Genomic DNA, 27626 nt, shown 5'->3' with positions numbered 1-27626 from the left:
CGAGCGTATAATAATCCCAGAGCAGAAATACAGAGGCCGTGAAGAAGCTGAGACAATGATGGGACCCAACCAGGGCAAGGTTACTGCAACACCCTTAAACCCACACCACCAATTGTGAAAGGCCTGGACTGAGTGGATGTGGAGACGATGTTTCCACTAGTGGGAGAGTCTAGGACTAGAGGTCACAGCCTCAGAATTAAAGGACGCACTTTTAGGAAGGAGATGAGGAGGGATTTCTTTAGTCAGAGGGTGGTGAATCTGTGGAATTCTTTGCTGCAGACAGTGGTGGATGCCAAGTCAGTGGATATTTTTAAGGCGGAGATCGATAGATTCTTGATTAGTACGGGTGTCAGAGGTTTTGGGGAGAATGGGGTTAGGAGGGAGAGATAGATCAGCTATGATTGAATGGCGGAGTAGACTTGATGGGCCGAATGGCAAAATTCTGTTTCGATATAGTAGGCCATTCGGCCCTTCGAGCCAGCACCACCATTCAATGTGATCATGGCTGATCATCCACAATCAGTACCCCGTTCCTGCCTTCTCCCCATATCCCTTGATTCCGTTAGCCCTAAAAGCTAAATCTAACTCTTGAAAACATCCAATGAATTGGCCTCCACTGCCTTCTGTGGCAGAGAATTCCACAGATTCACAACTCTCTGGGTGAAGAAGTTTTCCCTATATATTCCTTATACTTATTCCTAAAATAAGTTTGTGAGGCAGTGACGTGACTTCCTAAAGGGCCTGTCCCACTTACGCGACTTTTTCAGAGACTGCCGGTACCCGTCATTGGTCGTTGGAGGTCGGCGAAAATGTTCAACGTTGAAAATCCAGCGGTGACCAGAAAGACGCTAGGACTCTTTGGGCGACTGAGGAGCCGACTCAGGACCGTACAGGGGACACCCTGGTGACATGAAGCCTGTACGGTCGTGAGTAGTCGCCCAAAGAGTCGTACCTTGTTCTGGTCACCGCTGGATTGTCAACATGATGAACATTCTCGGCGACCTGTAACGACCTATGACGGGTGTCGGCAGTTGCGTAAGTGGGACAGCCCCGTAACTCTGACACTGATGTGAAAAACAACATTTCAGAGACTGAGACTGTGCTGGAGGGAACATTTGGAACGGATTCTGGATTCAGGGATTCAGGGTTACTCAGTTTTATCAAAGTCTGTCACCAGATTTAATCTCCGACCTTCTGGATTCAAGAACGAGCATAATCGTACTATTCTGTTCTGCTAAATATTGCCTTGATTTGTCACTGTAATGGTTTCAAATAATTTGTGAAATAAATCCTGATTTAGGTTGAAGGATTATTCTGGTCATTGCTAATCTTGTTATGGTTAAAGCGCTGGTGGAATTGTAAGCTCATTACCAGAGTGAAAGCGGAACGATTGTTACTGTGTCGTTAACAATGGCCAATGTTGTTGTACAAAGAGCAGCAATGAAGTGGATGAGAAGATGATCCCTCTCTGCTGAAAGCAAATGTGTAGCAAGGAACTGCTGATGCTGGTTTCAACCCGAGATAGGCACAAAAAGCTGGAGTAACTCAACGGGTCAGACAGCATTACAGAGTCATAGTGATACAGTGTAGAAACAGGCCCTTCAGTCCAACTTGCCAACATGTCCCAGCTACACCAGTCCCACCTGCCTGCATTTAGCCCGTATCCCTCCAAACCTGTCCTATCCATGTACCTGTCTAACTGTTTCTTAAACATTGGGATATTCCCTGCCTCAACTACCTCCTCTGGCAACTCGTTCCATACACCCACCACCCTCTGTGTGAAAATGTTGCCCCTCAGATTCCTATTAAATCTTTTCCCCTTCACCTTGAACCTGTGTCCTCTGGTCCTCGATTCCCCAACTCTGGGCAAGAGATTCTGTGCATCTACCTGATCTATTCCTCTCATGATTTTATACACCTCTATAAGATCACCCTCATCCTCCTGCGCTCCATGGAATAGAGACCCAGCCTACTCAACCTCTCCCTATAGCTCACACCCTCGAGTCCTGGCAACATCCTTGTAAATCTTCTCTGTATCCTTTCCAGCTTGACAACATCTTTTTCTACAACATGGTGCCCAGAAGTTACCTATCCATGTTCTCCACAGATGCTGCCTGACCCGCTGAGTTACTCCAGCACTCTGTGTGTGTCTTTGGTAAAAATAAATGATCTGCGAACAACTGTCTTTGAGATTAAATGGCTTCTGTCGTCCAGGAACAAACTCCCTCGCGGCCCTTTCATTTTGCAGTGAACATCGTCACATCTCAGTACTTATGGACCATTGGAAACATTGTACAAAAGTCCTCTAATAATCCACATCAAAAACATCCTGCAGTTAATTGACACCATTGATTTGCTGATCAATGTGAATGCTGTACTGCATCAGGTCTGGAGAGGTCTGCTCGTGAGCGGGCAGGAACTGTGCCCAGAGTTGATGGAGTGGGAGGTGGAGGCCGGGTTAACCCTCTCACTGCCAGGGCCCACTGTTCTCACAGGCAGCTGTGGCCAGAGATGAGATCTTGCAAGAAACAAAGAACTGCAGATGCTGGTTTACACAAAATGACACAGAGTGCTGGAGTAACTCAGCTGAGCGGTCCTGAACTACTATCTACCTCATTGGTGACCCTCGGACTATCCTTGATCGGACTTTGCTGGCTTTACCTTGCACTAAACGTTATTCCTTTATCCTGTATCTACACCGTGGACGATTGCGATCATGTATTGTCTTTCCGCTGAATGGTTAGCACGCAACAAAAGCTTTTCACTGTATCTCGGTACACGTGACGATTAGTTAAACTGAGCCAGTGTTGTTACTCACGTGCACGTCTCTGCTGTGTTTCCCAGGCGCTCCGTGTCTGAGATTGTGTGCGTGTCCATGCCGTCTGTACACGGTCCCGGCGTGGTCCGTGTTTCTGTCAGCGTGGACCGCGCGCTGCTGGAGCAGAGCATGAACTTCGAGTTCATCGATGACCCGACCGTGTTGTGGATCGAACCGGAGTGGAGCATCGCCAGGTACGTGTACACCGCTACACACACACACGTGTACACTGCTACACACACACGTGTACGCCACTACACACATTTACACCGCTGCACACCCACGTGTACACTGTTACACACGTGTACTTCGCTACAATAGTGTACACCGCTACACACGTGTACACCGCTACACACGTGTACACCGCTACACACGTGTACACGGCTACATACACACACACACACGTACACTGCTACACAAGTGTACACCGCTACACACGTGTACTCCGCTACACACGTGTACACTGCTACACACGTGTACACCGCTACACACGTGTACTCCGCTACACACGTGTACACCGCTACACACGTGTACACCGTTACACACACAAGTGTACACCGCTACACAAGTGTACACCGCTACACACGTGTACTCCGCTACACACGTGTACTCCGCTACACACGTGTACACTGCTACACACGTGTACTCCGCTACACACGTGTACACCGCTACACATGTGTACTCCGCTCCACACACACGTGTACACCGCATCACACACGTGTATGCCACTACATACATGTGTACACCGTTCCACACACGTGTACACTGCTACACACGTGTGTACCGTTCCACACGCAACCTTGACCCCTCCACACACATTAACCCCATCACATGTGTGCGTTACCCCTACACACGTGTGTTAAACGCCTGCCACATGCCGGCGTAATCCCACTAAACGCCCGCTAACCTCACCTTCAGCCTGTGTTACACACGTGTACACTGCTACACACGTGTGTACCGTTCCACACGCAACCTTGACCCCTCCACACACATTAACCCCATCACATGTGTGCGTTACCCCTACACACGTGTGTTAAACGCCTGCCACATGCCGGCGTAATCCCACTAAACGCCCGCTAACCTCACCTTCAGCCTGTGTTAGAATCCTCTACCCTGGGTCAAAGACTAACATTCACCATCTTGTTCCCCTGAATCTGGCATCACCTTCACCATGGACAAGGCGGGCCACAGACTGACACAGCGTGGAAACAGGCCCTTCAGCCCAACTTGCCCAAGCCAGCCAACATGCCCCATCTACACTAGTCCCACCTGCCCACAGACCAACATGCCCCATCTATACTAGTCTCACCTGCCCACAGACCAACATGCCCCATCTACACTAGTCTCACCTGCCCACAGACCAACATGCCCCATCTACACTAGTCCCACCTGCCCACAGACCAACATGCCCCATCTACACTAGTCTCACCTGCCCACAGACCAACATGCCCCATCTACACTAGTCCCACCCACCCACCACCCTTGTGTGAACGAGTTGCCCCTCAGGTCCCTATCATACCTTTCCCCTGTCACGGTAAACCTGTGTCCTCAGGTCCTGCGCTGAACATCGTGACTCTGATGTTACCCATGTGGTCGATCATAATGTCATAAGTGATAGGAGCAGAATTAGGCCATTCGGCCCATCAATATTCCACCATTCAATCATGGCTGATCTATCTCTCCCTCCTAACCCAATTCTCCTGCCTTCTCCCCATAACCCCTGATGCCTGTAGTAATCAAGAATCTATCTATCCCTGTATTAAATATACCCACTGACTTGGCCTCCACCACCGTCTGTGGCAATGAGTTGCACAGATTCCCGGCGTGTGAGTGAAGTCCCCACTGCCCAGCGCTACTGTAGATGGAGCGTGTGTCCAAGGGGACGTGCGTTGTGCTGTTGCAACCGAGCGTAGGTGACGGATCAGGAGATTTTACTGCTTTACTTCAGCAGATGCGTTCAGCATCAGTGCGGCAGTCTCACAGTCTCACGGCAACAACACTGATGCTGCCTTTTTATTTAATTAGCTGAATTTAAATTCCCCATCTGCTGCAGACGGATATCAACTATTAATCCATCCGCCTGCGTTCCATGCAAATCAACCGTAGTGCCAGGATACGAGAGGTTTCAGTCTAGTTTATTGTCCCGTGTACCGAGGTACAGTGAAAAGCTGTTGCCGCCTGCTATCCAGTCAGCGGAAAGAAAATACGTGAGGAAGGGTCTCGACCCGAAACGTCATCCATTCCTTCTCTCCAGAGATGCTGCCTGTCCTGCTGAGTTACTCCAGCCTTTGTGTCTACCTCAGCAGAAAGGCAGTACATGATTGTAATCGAACCGTTCACAGTGTACAGACACATGATAAGGGAATATCATTTAGTGTTAAATAAAGCCAGCAAAGTCTGATTCGATAGTGCGAGGTCCCCGGATGAGGTAGATAGTAGTTCAGCATTACTCTCTGGTTGAGGTGGGGTGGTTCAGTTGCCTGATTACAGAAGTCTGTTACTGTGTTTTTCTGCACAGACTTCCCCCATCGTATGGGATGTATTTAGTTCATCGTAGTTTCTGTAACTTTCACAGTTTCTCCCAGACATATTTCACAATCCATAAAAGGCAAGTAAGTCACTGCCTCAGTCTGAAGAGGGGTCTCGACCAGAAACGTCACCTATCCATGTTCTCCACAGATGCTGCCTGACCCACTGAGTTACTCCAGCACTCTGTGAAACGTCACCTATCCATGTTCTCCACAGATGCTGCCTGACCCGCTGAGTTATGGTGCAGCAGCATCTATGGAGCTAAGGAAATAGGCAACGTTTCGGGCCGAAACAATTTCCTTAACTCCATAGATGCTGCTGCACCCGCTGAGTTACTCCAACACTCTGTGAAACGTCACCTATCCAAGTTCTCCACAGATGCTGGCTGACCCGCTGAGTTACTCCAGCACTCTGTGAAACGTCACCTATCCATGTTCTCCACAGATGCTGCCTGACCCGCTGAGTTACTCCAGCACTTTATGTCTATCTTTGGTTTAAACCAGCAGCTGCAGTTCCTTCCTACCCAGGTCCATTCAGACAGAGCAGTGTCTCAGTGTGAATAGCAGGCAGATTACCAAGGGAAAGATATGCTGCCATCAGCAAATAGGATGCAGAAAAGGATTTCATTAGAGAGTGTTTTTGCAATATTTGTACCAAAACTATTTAATAATTGATCGTGGAATCGTATCAGACCCAACGACACACACGGTTCTCACTGAAGACTTTATTAAAAAGAGAAAGGCTCACTAGTCACACAGCTGAGGCAGTTAAACACTCTGTGGAATCTGGCCCTTCAGCCCACCCAGCCTATGCCAGCCAGAATCCAAACTCAATGCTAGCATTTATATCAAGAGGACTGGAATACAAACACAGAGATGTAACGCTGAGGCTCTACAAGGCGCTGGTCAGGCTACATTTGGAGAACTGGGAGCAAATCTGGGCCCCAGATCGGAGGAAGGATGTGCTGGCTCTGGAGAGGGTCCAGAGGAGGTTTACAAGAACGATCCCAGGAATGAGTGGGACGTTTCGGGGACGAGACCCTTCAGATTATTTTGTTGATGGTTCGACCCGTTTAACGCTAGACTCTCTTCTGCTTTGTTTTATTTCAGCGGCAACACTTCCTTGCTCATCTTTGGAACCAACTTGGATGTGATCCAGGATCCCAAGATCCGTATTAAGTTCCACAGCCAGGAATCCATCAACGTAAGTCTAGGTCTGCTGCTGGACACTGCTCGTTGTACCATGCTGCTGGACACTGCTCGTTGTACCATGCTGCTGGACACTGCTCGTTGTACCATGCTGCTGGACACTGCTCGTTGTACCATGCTGGACACTGCTCTACCATGCTGCTGGACACTGCTCGTTGTACCATGCTGCTGGACACTGCTCGTTGTACCATGCTGCTGGACACTGCTCGTTGTACCATGCTGCTGGACACTGCTCGTTGTACCATGCTGCTGGACACTGCTCGTTGTACCATGCTGCTGGACACTGCTCGTTGTACCATGCTGCTGGACACTGCTCATTGTACCATGCTGCTGGACACTGCTCGTTGTACCATGCTGCTGGACACTGCTCGTTGTACCATGCTGCTGGACACTGCTGTTGTACCATGCTGCTGGACACTGCTCGTTGTACCATGCTGCTGGACACTGCTCGTTGTACCATGCTGCTGGACACTGCTCGTTGTACCATGCTGCTGGACACTGCTCGTTGTACCATGCTGCAATCTGGAGCAATGCTGCAAAGCAAAGCACAAAGTGTTGGAGGAACTGACCCAACACATCATCTGTCCATTCCTGCCACAGGAGCTGCCTGACCCACTGAGTTCCTCCAGTACTTTCTCATAGTCAGTCACACAGCATGCAAACCGGCCCTTCGGCCCAACTCATCCATGCTGCCCCGTCTACACTTGTCCCACCTGCCCACATTTGGCCCATATTACCCTAAACCTGTCCTATCCATGGACCTGTCCAAGTGTCTTTCAAATGTTGCTGTAGTCCCAGCCTCAACTACCTCCTCTGGCAGCTCGTTCCATACACCCACCACCCTCTGTGTGAAAACGTTACCTCTCAGGATCCTATGAAGTTTCTCCCCTCTCTCCTTCAACCTATTCCCCTACTCTGGGTAAAAGACTGTGCATCCACCTCATCTATTCCCCTCATCATCTTATGATGGCCATATCAGTTCTTGTACAGAATCAGATTCAATCCTGAGTATGGGTGCTGTCTGTACGGAGTTTGCACGTTCTCCCCATGACCTACGTGGGTTTTCTCCGGGTGCTCCGGTTTCCTCCCACACTCTAAAGACGTACAGGTTTGTAGGTTAATTGGCTTCAGTAAAAATAATAAATTGTCCCTAGTGTGTGTAGGATAGTGTTAGTGTGCGGGGATCGCTGGTCGGCATGGACTGGGTGGGCCGAAGGGCCTGTTTCTCTGCTGTACATCTCTGTGACTCTATATAGTGGGGAGGGGTAGACGTGGGGATTTAGCAAGGTCTTGTGCAGTGTCGATCACAGCAGTTACGGCTCAACGGCAGAACCTCTCCTTCATTATCAGTCTGGGACTCGGAGACATGCAGGAAGCAGACAGGGTTTATAGAGTCATCGTTATTGTTTACTCTCATGAATTATACAAATATAGTGAAGGATTATGAAACAGTCTTTCAGGACATTATTCCATTATGGTCTTTAAATCAAATTTAAAAGCTGCGTGTCCCTGGAGCAGCCATGCTGGACACCTCACTGCACACAATCCTTGCCACACGCACACGCACACGCATGCACGCACACACACACACACGCACATACACGCATGCACGCACGCACACGCACACACACACACGCACACACATGCACGCACGCACACGCACACACACACGCACGCACGCACACACACGCACACACGCACACACACACACACACACGCATGCACACGCACACACACACACGGTTAATGCAATCTTGAAAAACTCCTTAATGGCATTTAATGGATGATGAAGGAGACAGGAAAGTCCTTTGTCAGCCTGAACATACGGAGCAGATAGAGAGAGAGATCAGTATCGATTCAACTCCGCATTTTATATCTGGCCTTTTTTAAATTCAGTAAATTGGTCATATGTTGACTGTGGGAAAGTGTAGAGGTTGGGGTGGGATAGAGGGGCTGGGGCTGGGATAGAGGGGCTGGGATAGAGGGGCTGGGGCTGGGATAGAGGGGCTGGGATAGAGGGGCTGGGATAGAGAGGGTTGGGGCTGGAGCTGGGATAGAGGGGCTGGGGCTGGGGCTGGGATAGAGGGGCTGGGGCTGGGATAGAGGGCTGGGGCTGGGGCTGGGGCTGGGATAGAGGGGCTGGGGCTGGGATAGAGGGGCTGGGATAGAGAGACTGGGGCTGGGATAGAGGGGCTGGGGCTGGGGCTGGGATAGAGAAGCAGGAGCTGGCTGGGATAGAGAGACTGCATGGGATTCCAGTTCAATATCTGCAATGTTCCCTTTCATACAATCTCATTTCAGAACTGCATTAATATTGGGGGAATTTAGTGTAAATTAACTCTCCCTAGAGGGGAAGTGCAATGATGAATGAAGGCGCTGAATATCCAGCGGCACTTTCATATGTGCTTGTAGGCTGTAGGATTATTGATTTTTTGAAAAGTAAATGATTGCTGCAGGTCTGTGTGTGCCAGTGGGAGTGAGCTTGGTGCAGAGTGTGTCTGCTCATGTCCCCATAATTTACAGAACAGTTTTGTTCCCCGAGTCAAATTATAAAGACAATCAATATGAGAAACACAGTTTGCAGTTGTATTGTGGTATTGTGGGCTGGAGATGAGGCCAGGGCTATTGTTTGTCCGAGCTGCTGCCCAGACACTCACAATGCCATTCCACCCTGCTCCACCCCAGACCCACACACGTCCAACACCCCAGGCTGGACATTAAGTGACGTGTGTGTAGGAATGGACGGCAGATGCTGGTTTACACTGAACATAGACACAAAATACAGAGTAACTCAGGGGACAGGCAGCATCTCTGGAGAACATGAGTCCCTGGAGCGTCACCCATTCCTTCTCTCCACAGATGCTGCCTGACCCACTGAGTTACTCCAGCACTCTGTGTCTTTCGATAGTAAGGTTTAGGTTTATTAATGTCAGATTCAGATTCAATTTTAATTGTCATTGTCAGTGTACAGTTCAGAGACAAGGAAATGCATTTGTATGGCACGGTGGCGCAGCGGGTAGAGCTGCTGCCTCACAGCGCCAGAGACACAGGTTCGATCCTGACTACGGGCGCTGTCTGTACGGAGTTTGCACGTTCTCCCCGTGACCTGTGTGGGTTTTCTCCGGGTGCTCTGGTTTCCTCCCACATTCCAAAGACGTGCAGGTTTATTGGTTAATTGGCTTCTGTAAATTGTCCCCAGTGTGTGTAGGATAGTGTTAGTGTGCGGGGATCGCTGGTCGGCACGGACTCGGTGGGCCGAAGGGCCTGTTCCCACGCAGTATCTTTAAACTAAATGTGAGGAGGACACAAAATGCTGGAAAGACTCAGCAGGACAGGCAGCATCTCTGGAGAGAAGGAATGGGTGAGGTTTTGGGCTCAGACACTTCTCCAGTATTTTGTATCTGCCTTCGATTTAAACCAGCATCTGCAGTTCTTTCCTAAACTAAACGTGGTCCAGCAAGAAGCTTTGTGTTGCACGCTGTCCTGCCTCACATGTTGCATTTAGAAGATTAAAGTGATGCGACGATGCAGTTTATTCCTTACAGCGTTGCGTGGGTGCACTGGTGCTGGGCTGCACTGGAGCTGGGGCTGCACTGGGCTGGGCTGCAGTGGGGCTGGGCTGCACTGGGGCTGGGCTGCACTGGGGCTGGGGCTGCACTGGGGCTGGGGCTGCACTGGGCTGGGCCTGGGGCTGCACTGGGGGGCTGGGGCTGCACTGGGCTGGGCTGCACTGGGGCTGGGGCTGCACTGGGGCTGGGGCTGCACTGGGCTGGGCTGCATTGCGCTGGGGCTGCACTGGTGCTGGGCTGCAGTGGGGCTGGGGCTGCACTGGGCTGGGCTGTGGTGGGCTGGGCTGCACTGGGGCTGCTGTGAGGTGGGCTGCACTGGGGCTGGGCTGCGCTGGTGGTCGTGTGCTCCAGGTGTTGATGCTGGTTCTCTCCCCGCTGCAGGTGTGTGAGGTGGTGAATGCGACCACCATGACGTGCCGTGCGCCCGCTCTGAGCCGCGAGTTCCAGCACGGCCACGAGGTGGCAGAACGACCCGACGAGTTTGGCTTTGTATTCGACAACGTGCGGGCACTGCTGGTCTACAACAACACCAACTTCATCTTCTACCCCAACCCCAGCTTCGAGGCTCTCAGTGCCAGCGGCACGCTACAACAGAAGCCCGGCGCGCCCATTATACTGAAAGTATGTGCTGCGATCCAGTAAGTTGCCAGACCAGTGTTACCTTAACGACCCCCCCACAGTGGGGCTTTGACAACGACAGTGTGGCGGGCACAACAACCCCCTCCCCCCCCACACAGTGGGGCTACAACCCCCCCACCAACCCCATCTTCTACCCCAAACCCCCCCCCCCCCCCCCCTCAGTGGCGGCACTGACTACAACCCCCCCCCCCCCGCGTGTGGCACTGACTGACAACCCCCTCCCCACAGTGGTGCACCCCAACACCTCCCCCCCCCCCACCAGTGTACCTTAACCCTGTCCCCCCCCCACAGTGGGGCACCCCAACACCTCCCCCCCCCCCCCCCCCCACACCCCCCCCCCCACACTGGCAACAACAACCCCCCCCCCCCCCACAGTGTGGCACCCCAACACCCCCCCCCCCCCACAGTGTGGCACCAACAAACCCCCCCCCCCCCCCCCCCCCCACAGTGTGGCACCCCAACCCCCCCCCCCCCACAGTGTGGCACCCCAACACCCCCCCCCCCAGTGTGGCACTGACAACCCCCCCCCCCCCCCCACAGTGTAGCACCCCACCCCCCCCCCCCCACAGTGTAGCACCCCCAAACCCCCCCCCCCCCCCACAGTGTAGCACCCCAACACCCCCCCCCCCCCACAGTGTAGCACCCCAACCCCCCCCCCCCACAGTGGGGCACCCCAACACCTCCCCCCCCCCCCCCCACAGTGTGGCACCCCAACACCTCCCCCCCCCCACAGTGGGGCACCCCAACACCTCCCCCCCCCCCACAGTGGGGCACCCCAACACCTCCCCCCCCCCACAGTGTGGGCACCCCAACACCTCCCCCCCCCCCACAGTGTGGCACCCCAACCCCCCCCCCCACAGTGTGGCACCCCAACACACCCCCCCCCCCCCCCCCACAGTGGGGCACCCCAACACCCCCCCCCCCCACAGTGTAGCACCCTGACACCCCCCACAGTGTAGCACCCCAACACCTCCCCCTGGACAAGGATACACCCCCAACCCCCCCCCCCCCACAGTGTAGCACACCCCAACACCTCCACCCCCCCCAGGACACAGTGGGGCACCCCAACACTCCCCCCCCCCCCCCACAGTGGGGCACCCCAACACCCCCCCCCCCCCCACAGCGGGGCATGACAACACCTCCCCCCCCCCAATCAGTGGGGCACCCCAACCCCCCCCCCCCCACAGTGCGGCACCCAACCCCCCTCCCCCACACTGGGGCACCCCCAACACCCCCCCCCCACAGTGGCGCACCCCAACACCCCCCCCCCCACAGTGGGGCACCCCAAAACCCCCCCCCCCCCCCCACAGTGGGGCACCCCAACACCTCCCTCCCCCCCGCCCCCCCCACACAGCACTCTGACACCCGCCCTGGTCACAGCAGATGTTGTATAGAGCGAGCTGCCAGAGGTAGTTGAGGCTGGGACTATCCCAACGTTTAAGAAACAGTTTAGACAGGTAAATGGACAGGACAGGTTTGGAGGGATATGGACCAATGCTGGCAGGTGGGACTAGTGTAGCTGGGACATGTTGGCCGGTGTGGGCAAGTTGGGCCGAAGGGCCTGTTTCCGTGCTGTATCACTCTATGACTCTATGACTAAAAGCGAAAGCTTTATCAGTGTGTGGGGCATTTGTAAAGGAAATGTGGGTCAGTCTGAAGACGGGTCTCGACCCGAAACGTCACCCATTCCTTCTCTCAAAATGCTGCCCGTCCCGCTGAGTTACTCCAGCATTTTGTGTCGATCTTGGGTGAGTGTTTCAGTTCATTTAGTTTGTTGTCTCGTGTACCGAGGTACTGTAGAGTGAAAAGCCTTGATTTAGAAAGGTGGAGACAAGCAGGTTTTGGGCCCCATATCTGAGGAAGGATGTGCCGGCTCTGGAGAGGGTCCAGAGGAGGTTTACAAGAATGATGCCAGGAATGAGTGGGTTAACCTATGATGAGCGTTTGTCGGCACTGGGCCTGTACTCGCTGGAGTTTAGAAGGATGAGGGGACACCTCATTGAAACATACAGAATAGTGAAAGGCCTGGATAGAGTGGATGTGGGGAGGATGTTTCCACTGGTGGGAGAGTCTAGGACTAGAGGGCACAGCCTCAGAATTAAAGGACGTTATTTTAGGAAGGAAATGAGGGGGAATTTCTTTAGACCGAGGGTGGTGAATCTGTGGAATTCTTTGCCACAGACGGCTGTGGAGGCCACAAGTCAGTGGATATTTTTAAGGCAGAGATAGATAGATTCTTGATTAGTACGGGTGTCAGAGGTTATAGGGAGAAGGCAGGAGAATGGGGTTAGGAGGGAGAGATAGATCAGCCATGATTGAATGGTGGAGTAGACTCGATGGGCCAAATGGCCTAATTCTATTCCTATTCCTTATGACCAGCAGATTGTAGTACAAAGGGAAGGGAGACACAAAAAACTGGAGTAACTCAGTGGGACAGGCAGCATCGCTGGAGAGAAGGAATGGGTGACGTTTCAGGTCGAGACCATTCCTCAGACAAAGGGTCTGCTGTTGTTGTTGGACAGGATGTTTGAGACTCCAGGTGTAAGTGAAGTGCCGCACAGTGTTGGGCCAGAGGGGCAATAAACGCCCCCTCTCTCCCCCCACCCCCACAAATACTGCCACTACAGTCTGCTGTTTGCAACACATTTAATCAGCCCGCCGAGCTAAGGTTCAATCTGGAAACAAATAGAAAATGTGACGGGCAAACGTCAAATTATGATTTCAGAAGCTGCATATTTGTTTAATTAAGAACTGCAGCTGGAAATGCTGCCTCCTCCCCCCAACACCGACATCTTTCATTAGTAATTCATCTTTCACCGTCGGACCTCGTATTGACTTCATCTTTGCTGTTAAGAGAAATTAAGTGAGACAAATGGTCTTCACGCGTCTGTCCCTCTCCCCCTGTGTCTGTGTCTGTGTCTGTGTCTGTGTCTCTATCTGTGTCTCTGTCCCTCTCCTGTCTGTCTGTGTCTGTGTCTGTGTCTGTGTCTGTGTCTGTGTCTGTGTCTCTGTCTCTGTCTGTGTCTGTGTCTCTGTCTGTGTCTGTGTCTGTCTGTGTCTGTGTCTCTGTCCCTGTCTCCGTCTGTGTCTTTGTCCCTGTCTCTGTCGCTCTCCCTGTCCCTGTCTCTGTCCCTGTCTCCGTCTGTGTCTCTGTCCCTCTCCCTGTCTGTGTCTGTGTCTGTGTCCCTGTCTCCGTGTCTGTCTGTGTCTATGTCCCTGTCTCTGTCGCTCTCCCTGTCTCTGTCTCTGTCTCTGTTCGTGTCCCTGTTTTTTAAATCTTGTGATAGTCCCAGCCTCAACTACCTCCTCCAGCAGCTGGTTCCGTACATCCACCGCTCTCTGTGTAGAAAAGCTACCCCTCAGGTTCCTATTAAATCTTTTCCTCTTCACCTTAAACCCACATCCTCTGATTCTTGGTTCCTCTAGTCTGGGTAAAATACTCTGTGGAATTTAGCTTATATATTCCTCTCATTCATGTTAGGCCATTCAGCCCATCGAGTCTACTCCGCCATCCAATCACGGCTGATCTATCTCACCCTCCTAACCTCATTCTCCTGCCTTCTCCCCATAACCTCTGACACCCGTACTCAAGAATCTATTTATCTCTGCCTTAAAAATATCCACTGACTTGTGGCCTCCACAGCCGTCTGTGGCAAAGAATTCCACAGATTCACCACCCTCTGGCTCAAGAAATTCCTCCTCATCTTTCTAAAGGAGCGTTGTTTAATTCTGAGGCTGTGACCTCTGGTCCTACTCTACACTAGTGGAAACATCCTCTCCACATCCACACCTTTCACTATTCAGTAAAGTTTCATTGTGGTCCCCCCCCCCCCCTCATTCTTCTAAACTCCAACTATTAGATCATATGTTGCCCCTCTCATTTCTGGGACCATTCTCAGTTTCAGTTTAGTTTAGTGTCACGTGTACTGAGGTACAGTGAAAAGCTTTTGTTGCGTGCTAACCAGCCAGTGGAAAGACAACACATGATTACAATCAGGTAAACCCCCTCTGGACCCTCTCCTGAGCCAGCGGTGGGCACCCTCCCTCAGATATGGGGCCCAAAACTGCTGACAATACTCCAAATGCTCTCACATGTGGAAGGAGACAGAGTAGACTGGGAAATGTTGGCTGGTATGGGCAAGTTGGGCCGAAGGGCCTGTTTCCACACTATTATTCTATGACTCTATGAGAGACCTTTGCTTGTTGGCTGTGAGTTCCTTGTGGCCATGTGTGGTCTTTGCTCTGTGTAGGGTTGCTACACCAGCCCAGCCCAGCCCTCATGATGAATGTAAACCTCCCCCATGCTCTTTATTTGTGTAAAAATGTCAACAGAAGGAGTCGAGGTTTAAATGTTTGGACATAAATCCTGGGCATTGCAGACGAGGCCGGGTTGAATCATATTACCAACCCTCCTGAGGGAAGTGAATGACCACATTTACAACTGGATAATCTTTCAGAATTTCCTCCTGACATCAGCAAAATAATGGAGGTACATTTGTGGTGCTTAGTGTCCGGTTGTAGTCCGGCCCCTGTGACCGTGGTCAGTGACACTCCGAGCCTCGGCCACCAGGATGCTTGGCTTTCATTCCACAGTTTATTGCTGCTGATATAGCAACAATCATTCAACATGATGCCGGTTTAAATCGAAGATAGACACAAAATGCTGGAGTAACTCAGCGGGACAGGCAGCGTGTCTGGAGAGAAGGAATGGGTGACGTTATGGGTCGAGACACTTCTTCAGACTGATGTCAGGGCAGTGGGAGTGGGTGGGACAGAGATAGAATGTAGTCAGAGACAGTTGGAGAACTGGGATGGGGGAGGGATGGAGAGAGGGAAAGCAAGGGCTACTTGAAGTTAGAGAAGTCAGTGTTCATACCGCTGGGGTGTAAGCTGCCCAAGTGAAATATGAGGTGCTGTTCATCCAATGTGCGCTGGGCCTCACTCTGACAACGGAGGACAGAAAGCAATGATTAAACTATGGTCTGAGAAGAGTAAGCAACAAATTTAAAAAGCTCTGTCGAGAAAAGGCAATCAAAGGCAACAGTAACATTGTTTAAGGGACGTCGGGACAGGTTCTTGAATGAGGAAGGTGTAGAGGGAGATGGAATTAATGTAGGCAGGGGGTTAGTAGTGATAGGCATGATGGCCAGTACAGACAAGGTGGGCCGAAGGGCCTGTTTCTATGCTACGATGCGATACGATAGAACTTTATTTATTCCAGGGGGGGAAATCGATTTGCCGAGTGTCACAAAATACATGAAACATGAAATTGATGTGACAAGTGGAAAGGCTTGAGGATGTGGAGGGGGGGGTGGGGGGGGGTCAGTCTCGGTCTACCCCACGACAGAAGGGGGAGGAGTTGTACAGTTTGATAGCCACAGGGAATAAGGATCTCCTGTGGCGTTCTGTGCTGCATCTTGGTGGAACCAGTCTGTTGCTGTCCTGCATCTGCCCTGCATCTGCCCTGCATCTGCCCTGCATATGTCCTGTATCTGCCCTGCATATGTCCTGCATCTGCCCTGCATCTGCCCTGCATCTGCCCTGCATATGTCATGCATCTGTCCTGCATCTGCCCTGCATCTGCCCTGCATCTGTCCTGCATCTGCCCTGCATCTGCCCTGCATCTGCCCTGCATCTGCCCTGCATCTGTCCTGCATCTGCCCTGCATCTGCCCTGCATCTGCCCTGCATCTGTCCTGCATCTGCCCTGCATCTGCATCTGTCCTGCATCTGTCCTGCATCTGCCCTGCATATGTCCTGCATCTGCCCTGCATATGTCATGCATCTGCCCTGCATCTGCCCTGCATCTGTCCTGCATATGTCCTGCATATGTCCTACATCTGCCCTGCATCTGCCCTGCATCTGTCCTGCATCTGCCCTGCATCTGCCCTGCATCTGTCCTGCATCTGCCCTGCATATGTCCTGCATCTGCCCTGCATATGTCCTGCATCTGCCCTGCATCTGCCCTGCATCTGTCCTGCATATGTCCTGCATATGTCCTGCATCTGTCCTGCATCTGTCCTGCATATGTCCTACATCTGTCCTGCATCTGTCCTGCTCTGCAACTCTCTGACCATAATTCTATGCATTTTAGCCAGGCTGCCTTGGGAAGGGGGCACCCAGGATTGAGTGGGTTAGAAACATAGAAACATAGACATTAGGTGCAGGAGTAGGCCATTCGACCCTTCAAGCCTGCACCGCCATTCAATATGATCATGGCTGATCATCCAACTCAGTATCCTGTACCTGCCTTCTCTCCATACCCCCTGATCCCTTTAGCTACAAGGGCCACATCTAACTTCCTCTTAAATATAGCCGATGAACTGGCCTCAACTACCTTCTGTGGCAGATAATTCCACAGATTCACCACTCTCTGTGTGAAAAATGTTTTTCTCATCTCGGTCCTAAAAGATTTCCCCCTTATCCTTAAACTGTGACCCCTTGTCCTGGACCTCCCCAACATCGTGAACAATCTTCCTGCATCTAGCCTGTCCAACCCCTTAAGAATTTTGTAAGTTTCTATAAGATCCCCCCTCAACCTTCTAAATTCTAGCGAGTACAAGCCGAGTCTATCCAGTCTTTCTTCATATTCAAGTCCTGATATTCCAGGAATCAGTCTGGTGAACCTTCTCTGTACTCCCTCTATGGCAAGAATGTATTTACTCAGATTAGGAGACCAAAACTGTACGCAATACTCCAGGTGTGGTCTCACCAAGACCCTGTACAACTGCAGTAGAACCTCCCTGCTCCTATACTCAAATCCTTTTGCTATGAATGCTAACATACCATTCGCTTTCTTCACTGCCTGCTGCACCTGCATGCCTACCTTCAATGACTGGTGTACCATGACACCCAGGTCTCGTTGCATCTCCCCTTTTCCTAATCGGCCACCATTAGCATCTGATGAGCGTTTGACGGCACTGGGCCTGCACTACCTGAAGTTTAGAAGGTTGAGGGGGGACCTTATTGAAACTTACAGAATAAAGAAAGGCTTGGATAGAGTGGATGTTTCCACTAGTGGGAGAGTCTAGGACTAGAGGTCACAGCCTCAGAATTAAAGGGCGCTCTTTTAGAAAGGAGATGAGGTGGAATTTATTTAGTTAGAGGGTGGTGAATCTGTGGAACTCATTGCCACAGAGGGCTGTGGAGGTCAAGTCAGTGGATATTTTTAAGGCAGATGTAAACTAATTCTTTATTAGAACGGGTGTCGAATGTGGGATAGCATAGAACTAGTGTGAACGGGAGTCACAGAGTGAGACAGCACGGAAACAGGCCCTTCGGCCCAACTTGCCCACACCGGCCAACATGTCCCATCTACACTAATCCCACCTCCTTGCGTTTGGCCCATATCCCTCCAAACCTGTCCTATCCATGTACCTGTCTAACTGTTTCTTAAACGTTGGGATAGTCCCAGCCTCAACTACCTCCTCTGGCAGCTTGTTCCATAGATAGATCAGCCATGATTGAATGTCGAGGCCTATGGGGGTAAGACAGGAAAATGGGGTTTGGAGGCAGAGATCAGCCATGATTGAATGGTGGAGTGGACTGGATGGGCCGAATGGTGTAATTCTACTATAACGTGAAGCTGTGACCTTGTGAAATGATATACCCGTCTACAGCCTGGTGTCAGGAATGGAATCGGAACTAATTGTGTTTACGGTCTCGCTACAAATCTCGGCTCAAACCCAGGCCTTGGATTTTATTGCCTTATTTTCTTTGCACAACTATTTAAGCATCTGTAAATCTCCGGCGATGTTGGAGCTGCTTAGCTCGAGGGGTTTGAAGAAACTGAAATTAAAGTTTATTGTCATAGGCTCAGGTTGAGTGAGGTAGAGGTGCAATGAAAACTTTGCTTGCAGCGAGTTCACATAACGCACCAGGATAAACATTAGACATGAATTGCTCTTAAAATCACACCTACAATTCCACGTCAAAAGAAAGGAGACTGCAATAAGGGAGACATTAGTGGCAGAACTATAATGGAAAAGCAACAAACAATGCTGGAGACTCAGCGGGTGAGGCATACTGCCTTCTCTCCATAGATGCTGTCTCACCCGCTGAGTTACTCCAGCATTTTTTGTCTACTTTCGATATTTCCAGCATCTACAGTTCCATGTTAAACGTTGGAGAAGCAGTGAATGGGTGGGCGTGCAGGAGGTGCATGACGTTACGCTGTTGGGATTAGACGTGGGTTGGTTCACGCTGGTTCATTGCAGGTTCGTGAACGAAAGCTGCACAAATGTAACAGGTGCTAGAACCGTGTACAAGAGTGATACTTCAGATGCATTTAATGCAGGTGTCACGGTGGCGCAGCAGGTAGAGCTGCTGCCTCACAGCGCCAGGGACCCGGGGTCAATCCTGACCTCAGGTGCTGTCTGTACGGAGTTTGCACGTTCTCCCTGTGACCTGTGTGGGTTTCCTCCCGTGCGGGTTTGTAGGTTAATCGGTCCTCTGTAAATAGCCCCTGGTGTGTAGGGAGTGGATGTGAATGTGGGATAGCATAGAACTAGTGTGAATGGGACTCACAGAGTGATACAGCACGGAAACAGGCCCTTCGGCCCAACTTGCCCACACCGGCCATCATGCCCCAGCTACACTAATCCCACCTCCCTGCGTTTGGCCCATATCCCTCCAAACCTGTCCTATCCATGTACCTGTCTAACTGTTTCTTAAACGTTGGGATAGTCCCAGCCTCAACTACCTCTTCTGGCAGCTTGTTCCATAGATAGATCAGCCATGATTGAATGGCGGAGTAGACTTGATGGGCCGAATGGCCTAATTCTTCTCCTATCCCTTATGGTGTCATGACAATGACCTGGGGTGTGAATGTCATCATGGAGCCCACTGTGTGTGTGTGTGTGTGTGTGTACGTGTGTGTGTGTGTGTGTGTGTGTGTGTGTGTGTGTGTGTGTGTGTGTGTGTGTGTGTGATGTGTGTGTGTGTGTGTGTGTGTGTGTGTGTGTGTGTGTGTGTGTGTGTGTGTGTGTGATGTGTGTGTGATGTTGTGTGTGTGTTGTGTGTGTGTGTGTGTGTGTGTGTGTGTGTGTGTGTGTGTGTGTGTGTGTACGTGTGTGTGTGTGTGTGTGTGTGTGTGTGTGTGTGTGTGTGTGTGTGTGTGTGTGTGTGTGTGTGTGTGTGTGTGTGTGTGTGTGTGTGTGTGTGTGTGTGTGTGTGTGTGTGTGTGTGTGTGTGTGTGTGTGTGTGTGTGTGTGTGTGTGTGTGTGTGTGTGTGTGTGTGTGTGTGTGTGTGTGTGTGTGTGTGTGTGTGTGTGTGTGTGTGTGTGTGTGTGTGTGTGTGTGTGTGCGTGCGTGCGTGCGTGCGTGTGTTGTGTTCTCGGGTAAGGTAGACGTCTTGTGATCATTTGTCAAACAGCGCAGTACTCCTCCATTTTACTTTCTGCAGTAATAACTCAACTGTGTCGTCAGAATAAATGCAGTCGCTGACTGATAGTGTAACGTTTACATGAGTGGTTGCAGGAAATCACCAGAATTTGTCCATTCAGTGGAGAGAGGGCATTTTAATAAATGGTTAAGTATGAAATCAATTACCTGTAAGTTATAATATAAATTATCACTTTTTATAATTAGTTTCTGGGAGGTAAACTGGTTAGTTCCAGAAAAGTTAATTAATCTTCTGAAGATAAGAAATGCCTTCCTCATCAAGATATAATTTATGACACGGATCAATAACTGTCGCTCAATACTGGGCAGGTTAATTGGATTTGACCGGTTTACGTACGAACAAATGAAGGGAATTATGTTCTGAATAAAATCACACTCATTTAGGAGTTTATTAAAATGTACTGATGGTGGATTGTGTGTGTGGCAGGCACAGCAGTCAGCTGGGACTGTGCATGAGGGGTGGGGCAGTCTGCTGGGATTGTGCACGAGGGGTGGGGCAGTCTGCTGGGATTGTGCATGAGGGGGTGTAACACTCAGCTACAGTTTGGCAGCTACTTCTGGAATTCATCTTGTGTGTCGACACAAAATGCTGGAGTAACTCAGCGGGACAGGCAGCATCTGTGGAGAGAAGGAATGGGTGACGTTTCGGGTCGAGACATTTCTTCGGACTGTCCCGCTGAGTTACTCCAGCAATTTGTCAATTTAAAGCAGCACCTGCAGTTATTTCCTACTCATCTTGTGTGACATGTTTGGGATGTTCTCGTGGGGGTGATGTGTTTGGGTGGGATGTTCTCGTGGGGGGGGGGGGGGGGCGTGTTTGGGATGGGGGGGGGGGGCGTGTTTGGGATGGTCTCGGGGCGGTGACCGGTCAGTTGTCTTCCTTGGCAGGGCCGGAACCTACTTCCGCCAGCACCGGGGGGGCCGAAACTGAACTACACGGTGCTGATCGGCGACACGCCCTGCTCCGTCACCGTGTCCGAGACACAACTACTGTGCGAGCCGCCAAACCTGAGTGGACAGCTCCGCGTCCTGGTGAGTGGTCAAGGTGAAAGGTCAAGGTCACACCGTCCGGTCTACGCTTGCCCCATCCGTTACAGAGAATCATCCAGCCGGACACAGACCCATCAGCCCAACGCCCCCGACAACAACGTGCCCCGTCTACACTAGTCCCACCCCGACCAACATGCCCCGTCTACACTAGTCCCACCCCGACCAACATGCCCCATCTACACTAGTCCCACCCCGACCAACATGCCCCATCTACACTAGTCCCACCCCGACCAACATGCCCCATCTACACTAGTCCCACCCCGACCAACATGGCCCATCTACACTAGTGCCCACCCCGACCAACATGCCCCGTCTACACTAGTCCCACCCCGACCAACATGCCCCGTCTACACTAGTCCCACCCCGACCAACATGCCCCATCTACACTAGTCCCACCCCGACCAACATGCCCCGTCTACACTAGTCCCACACCCATCCAACATGCCCCGTCTACACTAGTCCCACCCCGACCAACATGCCCCATCTACACTAGTCCCACCCCGACCAACATGCCCCATCTACACTAGTCCCACCCCGACCAACATGCCCCATCTACACTAGTCCCACCCCGACCAACATGCCCCATCTACACTAGTCCCACCCCGACCAACATGCCCCATCTACACTAGTCCCACCCCGACCAACATGCCCCGTCTACACTAGTCCCACCCCGACCAACATTCCCCAACTACACTAGTCCCACCCCGACCAACATGCCCCATCTACACTAGTCCCACCCCGACCAACATGCCCCATCTACACTAGTCCCACCCCGACCAACATGCCCCGTCTACACTAGTCCCACCCCGACCAACATGCCCCATCTACACTAGTCCCACCTCGACCAACATGCCCCATCTACACTAGTCCCACCCCGACCAACATGCCCCATCTACACTAGACCCACCCCGACCAACATGCCCCATCTACACTAGTCCCACCCCGACCAACATGCCCCATCTACACTAGTCCCACCCCGACCAACATGCCCCATCTACACTAGTCCCACCCCGACCAACATGCCCCATCTACACTAGTCCCACCTCGACCAACATGCCCCATCTACACTAGTCCCACCCCGACCAACATGCCCCATCTACACTAGACCCACCCCGACCAACATGCCCCATCTACACTAGTCCCACCCCGACCAACATGCCCCATCTACACTAGTCCCACCCCGACCAACATGCCCCATCTACACTAGACCCACCCCGACCAACATGCCCCATCTACACTAGTCCCACCCCGACCAACATGCCCCATCTACACTAGTCCCACCCCGACCAACATGCCCCGTCTACACTAGTCCCACCCCGACCAACATGCCCCATCTACACTAGTCCCACCTCGACCAACGTGCCCCGTCTACACTAGTCCCACCTGCCCACGTTTGGCCCGTGTCCATGCACCTGGGAGAAGAAAGGAAGAAGGAGGAGGAGGAACCCGAGGGCTGAGGGAGAGATAGGAAGGGGACAGTAAGGGCTAACAAATTTGGGAGAATTCGATGTTCATGCCACCAGGATGCAGACTCCCCAAGCGGAATATGAGGTGCTGTTCCTCCAATTTCCAGTGTTGCTCGGCCTGGCCATGGAGGAGACCCAGGACAGAGAGATCGGATACGGAGTGGGAGGGGGAGTTGAAGTGCTGAGCCACCGGGAGGTCAGGTTGGTTAATGCGGACCGAGGGGAGGTGTTCGGCAAAACGATCGCCAAGCCTCTGCTTGGTCTCACCTGTCCAAGTGTACCTGAGCCATGTACCTGTCCATGCACCTGTCCAAGTGTACCTGAGCCATGTACCTGTCCATGCACCTGTCCAAGTGTACCTGAGCCATGTACCTGTCCATGTACCTGTCCAAGTGTCTTTTAAGTTCTGTGGTAATCATCACCAATTCACTCAACACCGAGCACTGGAGGAACTCAGTGGGTCAGGCAGTGTCTGAATGAACGGACGACATGTCCATTCCCTCTACAGATGCTGGCTGACCCGCTGAGTTCCTGCAGCACTTTGTGTTTTACTCAAGATTGCAGCATCTGACTTCCTTGTGTCTCCACTACTAATCCGTTTATTCAACAAACTCCAGGTATCTGCCATTGAACATTGCATAGTGGGATGGGCAGTCAGTCTAAACTCTGCAACTTGTGAATACAAATCACCTTGTGCTGTTCCGAGCTGTCCACCCACCTGTAACTGGCCACTCACACAGAGCGAGTGTAGTTTAGTTTAGAGATACAGCACGGAAACAGGCGGAGTCCGTGTGGCCAGCGATCCCTGCACACTGACACTATCCTACACACGCTAGGGACAATTTACAGTTTTACAGAAACCAATTTACCAACAAACCCGCACGTCTTTGGAGTGTGGGAGGAAACCGGAGCATCTGGAGAAAACCCACGCTGGTCGCGGGGAGAACGGGCAAACTCCAGACAGACAGCACCCAAAGTCAGGATCGAACCCAGGTCTCTGGCGTTGTGAGGCAGCAGCTCTACCCGCTGCACCACCGTGCCACCTCGAGTTGCTTGGTAGATCAAGCCATTGTGGTTCATAAATATAGGAGCAGAATTAGGCCATTCGGCCCATCAAGTCTACTCTGCCATCCAATCATGGCTGATCTATCTCTCCCTCCTAACCCCATTCTCCTGCCTTTTCCCCATAAGCCCCGACACCCGCACTAATCAAGAATCTGTCTATCTTCACTGTAGGTGTTGATCGGTGAGTCACAGTGATCTTTGGTCTTGTGTTACAGGTGTTGGTGGGGGGACTACAGTTCTCTCCCGGCACGGTCTACATCTTGTCCGACAGCCTACTGACGCTGCCGGCCACGGTCAGCATTGTGGCCGGAGGCACCCTGCTCCTGGTCATCGTGGTCATAGTGGTCATCGCCTACAAGCGCAAGTCCCGGGAGAACGACCTGACCTTGAAGCGATTGCAGATGCAGATGGACAACCTGGAGTCAAGAGTGGCCCTGGAGTGCAAGGAAGGTGAGGTCCAGCGACAGCCCAGGGAGCAAGGGGGGCTTGTGTCTGTCTGTCTGTCTGTCTGGGCATTGTCTGCCCACCAATCCTCACCCAGACTGTCTGCAGTAGTCGGCAAACATCTCTGGAGTCACAGAGTCACACAACATGCAAACAGGCCCTTCAGCCCAACTTACCCACACTGACCAACATGCCCCATCTACACTAGTCACACCTGCCTGTGTTTGGCCTACATCTCTCTAAACCTTCACTGTCATGTTCATGTGATAAGAGCCATTCGGCCCATCAAGTCTCTGGGGAACATGTGTAAGAAGGAACTGCAAATGCTGGAGTAACTCAGCGGGTCAGGCAGCATCTGTGGAGAACATGGATAGGTGACGTTTCACTGAGTGCTGGAGTAACTCAGCGGGTCAGGCAGCATCTGTGGAGAACATGGATAGGTGACGTTTCACAGAGTGCTGGAGTAACTCAGCGGGTCAGGCAGCATCTGTGGAGAACATGGATAGGTGACGTTTCACAGAGTGCTGGAGTAACTCACTGCACACAACAGCACACTACAGCACATTACATCAAGCCGGCTATTATCAGGCAACTGAACCATCCTACCACAACTGGAGAACGGTCCTGACTCCCCCCCATCTACCTCATTGGAGACCCTCATATTATCTTTTATTGGACTTTACTGGACTTTATCTTAAACTAGACTTTATTCCATTATCATGTGCCTGTACACTGTGGACAGCTCGACTATAATCATGTATTATCTTTCCGCTGACTGGATCGCACGTTATTCACTGTACCTCGGTACACGTGACAATAAACTCAACTGAAGGTGGTTTTGGTTTGCAGCGTTTGCGGAGCTTCAGACGGACATCAACGAGTTGACCAGTGACATGGACCGAGCGGGGATTCCCTACCTGGACTACCGGACATACTCCATGAGGGTTTTGTTCCCAGGGATAGAGGAACATCCGGTTCTGCGGGAGCTGGAGGTAAGGTCACTCCTCAAACATGGACACCTCCACATTTAGGGACAGATTCTTCACAGCTGTAATCAGGCAACTGAACCATCCTACCACAACCAGACAGTAGTCCTGAACTACTATCTACCTCATTGGTCTGTGTGTGTAGGACTGGGCTACATCTACAATGGTGGGGAGTGTGGTGTGTGTGTGGGACTGGGCTACATCTACAATGGTGGGGAGTGTGGTGTGTGTGGGAGTGGGCTACATCTACAATGGTGGGGAATGTGGTCTGTGTGATGGACTGGGCTACATCTACAATGGTGGGGAGTGTGGTGTGTGTGATGGACTGGGCTACATCTACAATGGTGGGGAGTGTGGTGTGTGTGATGGACTGGGCTACATCTACAATGGTGGGGAGTGTGGTGTGTGTGATGGACTGGGCTACATCTACAATGGGGGGGAGTGTGGTGTGTGTGGGAGTGGGCTACATCTACAATGGTGGGGAGTGTGGTCTGTGTGATGGACTGGGCTACATCTACAATGGTGGGGAGTGTGGTGTGTGTGTGGGACTGGGCTACATCTACAATGGTGGGGAGTGTGGTGTGTGTGATGGACTGGGCTACATCTACAATGGTGGGGAGTGTGGTCTGTGTGATGGACTGGGCTACATCTACAATGGTGGGGAGTGTGGTGTGTGTGATGGACTGGGCTACATCTACAATGGTGGGGAGTGTGGTGTATGTGTGTGACGGACTGGGCTGTATTGGGTAGAGCTGTGCATGGTGCCATTATCTTTGACAATGTGAACTCACTCACTCTGGCCACAGGTCCCTGGCAATGGGCAGCAGAACGTGGAGAAAGCCCTCAAACTCTTTGGGCAACTCATCAACAACAAGACCTTCCTGTTGACGTTCATTCGGACTCTGGAGCTGCAGCGTAGTTTCTCGATGAGGGACCGGGGGAATGTAGCGTCGCTGATCATGACCGCTCTTCAGGGGAAGCTGGAGTACGCCACAGATGTGCTCAAACATCTGCTCAGCGACCTCATCGAGAAGAACCTGGAGAGCAAGAACCATCCAAAGCTGTTGCTGCGCAGGTAAGATCAGGTACCTGGTCCTCTTAGAATCATTCATATCCGTGTGGCACAGTGGTGCAGCGGGTAGAGCTGCTGCTTCACAGCGCCAAGGACCTGGGTTCGATCCCGACTGCGGGTGCTGTCTATGCACTGACCTGTGTGGGCTTTCTCCGGGAGCTCTGGTTTCCTCCCACATTCCAACAACTTACAGGTTTGTAGGTGAATTGACTTCAGTAAAATTTCAAATCATCCCTAGTGTGCGTAGGGTAGTGTTAATATGCAGGGATCGCTGGTCGGCGCGGACTCGGTGGGCCGAAGGGCCTGTTTCCGTGCTGTATCTCCACACTAAACTAAATGTACATCGGTGACTAGCTTTAACACAGGGTGTGGTTACAAGCCGGTGGAGCAGAGGCCGGTGAGGATGTTGTCTTCACTGAAGATTATTTTCTCATTTATAATATTATTTACAGTGCACTATGTTTCCATATTGTGTTGTGCGGCTGCTAGTAAGAATGTTTTTGTTCTATCTGGGACGTATAACAATAAAACACTCTGGACTCTTGTCAAAGGACACGGCGTGACGTCCATCAGTTGGGAATTTGGGCAAAGAATTGGTAGAAAGACACAGAGTGCTGGAGTAACTCAGCGGGTGCAGCAGCATCTATGGAGAACATGGATAGGTGACGTTTCACAGAGTGCTGGAGTAACTCAGCGGGTCAGGCAGCATCTATGGAGCCAAGGAAATAGGTAACGTTTCGGGCCCGAAACGTTGCCTATTTCCAGAAGGGTTTCGGCCCGAAACGTTGCCTATTTCCTTCGCTCCATAGATGCTACTGCACCATAACTCAGTGGGTCAGGCAGCATCTGTGGGGAACATGGATAGGTGACGTTTCGGGACGGGACCCATCTTTAAATCCAGCCCGAAGTGTTACCTATCGTTTTGTTTTCACACAGAGGGTGGTGGGTGCCTGGAACGCACTGCCAGGGGTGGTGGTGGAGGCAGATATGATATTGGTATTTAAGAGGCTTTTAGATAGGCGCGTGGATCAGAATGAGAATGAGAATGAGAATGCTTTATTGTCATTACATGTGTCACATACAACAAGATTACTGGGTCTCTCTACACTATGCGGGGAGTGGACAGATACGGATCACATGCAAGCAGATAGGAATAGTTAGACGTGCATCATGATTAGCACAGACTGATGGGCTGAAGGGCCTGTTCCTGTGAGAAGCAACTCTGTGAACACTGTAGGCGTACACACTCTGGAGAAGTGCTTACACCTCTTAATTAGACGGCCATCATCTTGTTGTAAAGGTGAGAGACTCATGGACACACAACAAATCTCCAAGTCCGGTAACATTTAAACTAAAGTACTCTGGTTGTTTGTGCTTCC

General features: G+C 51.7%; 1 protein-coding gene across 1 annotated transcript in view; it reads left to right on the top strand.

The window, feature by feature from the left end:
- LOC129708979 (plexin-A2-like) overlaps positions 1-27626 on the top strand; it is a 196982-nt gene that overhangs the window by 140617 nt on the left and 28739 nt on the right. Inside the window, 7 exon segments of the mRNA XM_055655091.1 lie at positions 2845-3012; positions 6457-6550; positions 10506-10745; positions 21053-21196; positions 23961-24195; positions 25039-25181; positions 25982-26250. Of these exon segments, the coding sequence (XP_055511066.1) occupies positions 2845-3012; positions 6457-6550; positions 10506-10745; positions 21053-21196; positions 23961-24195; positions 25039-25181; positions 25982-26250 (1293 nt within the window).

The sequence above is a fragment of the Leucoraja erinacea genome, chromosome 24 (assembly GCF_028641065.1).
Source record: "Leucoraja erinacea ecotype New England chromosome 24, Leri_hhj_1, whole genome shotgun sequence".
Classification (NCBI taxonomy): Eukaryota; Metazoa; Chordata; class Chondrichthyes; order Rajiformes; family Rajidae; genus Leucoraja; species Leucoraja erinaceus.
This window is presented reverse-complemented; position numbering and strand designations above follow the sequence as displayed.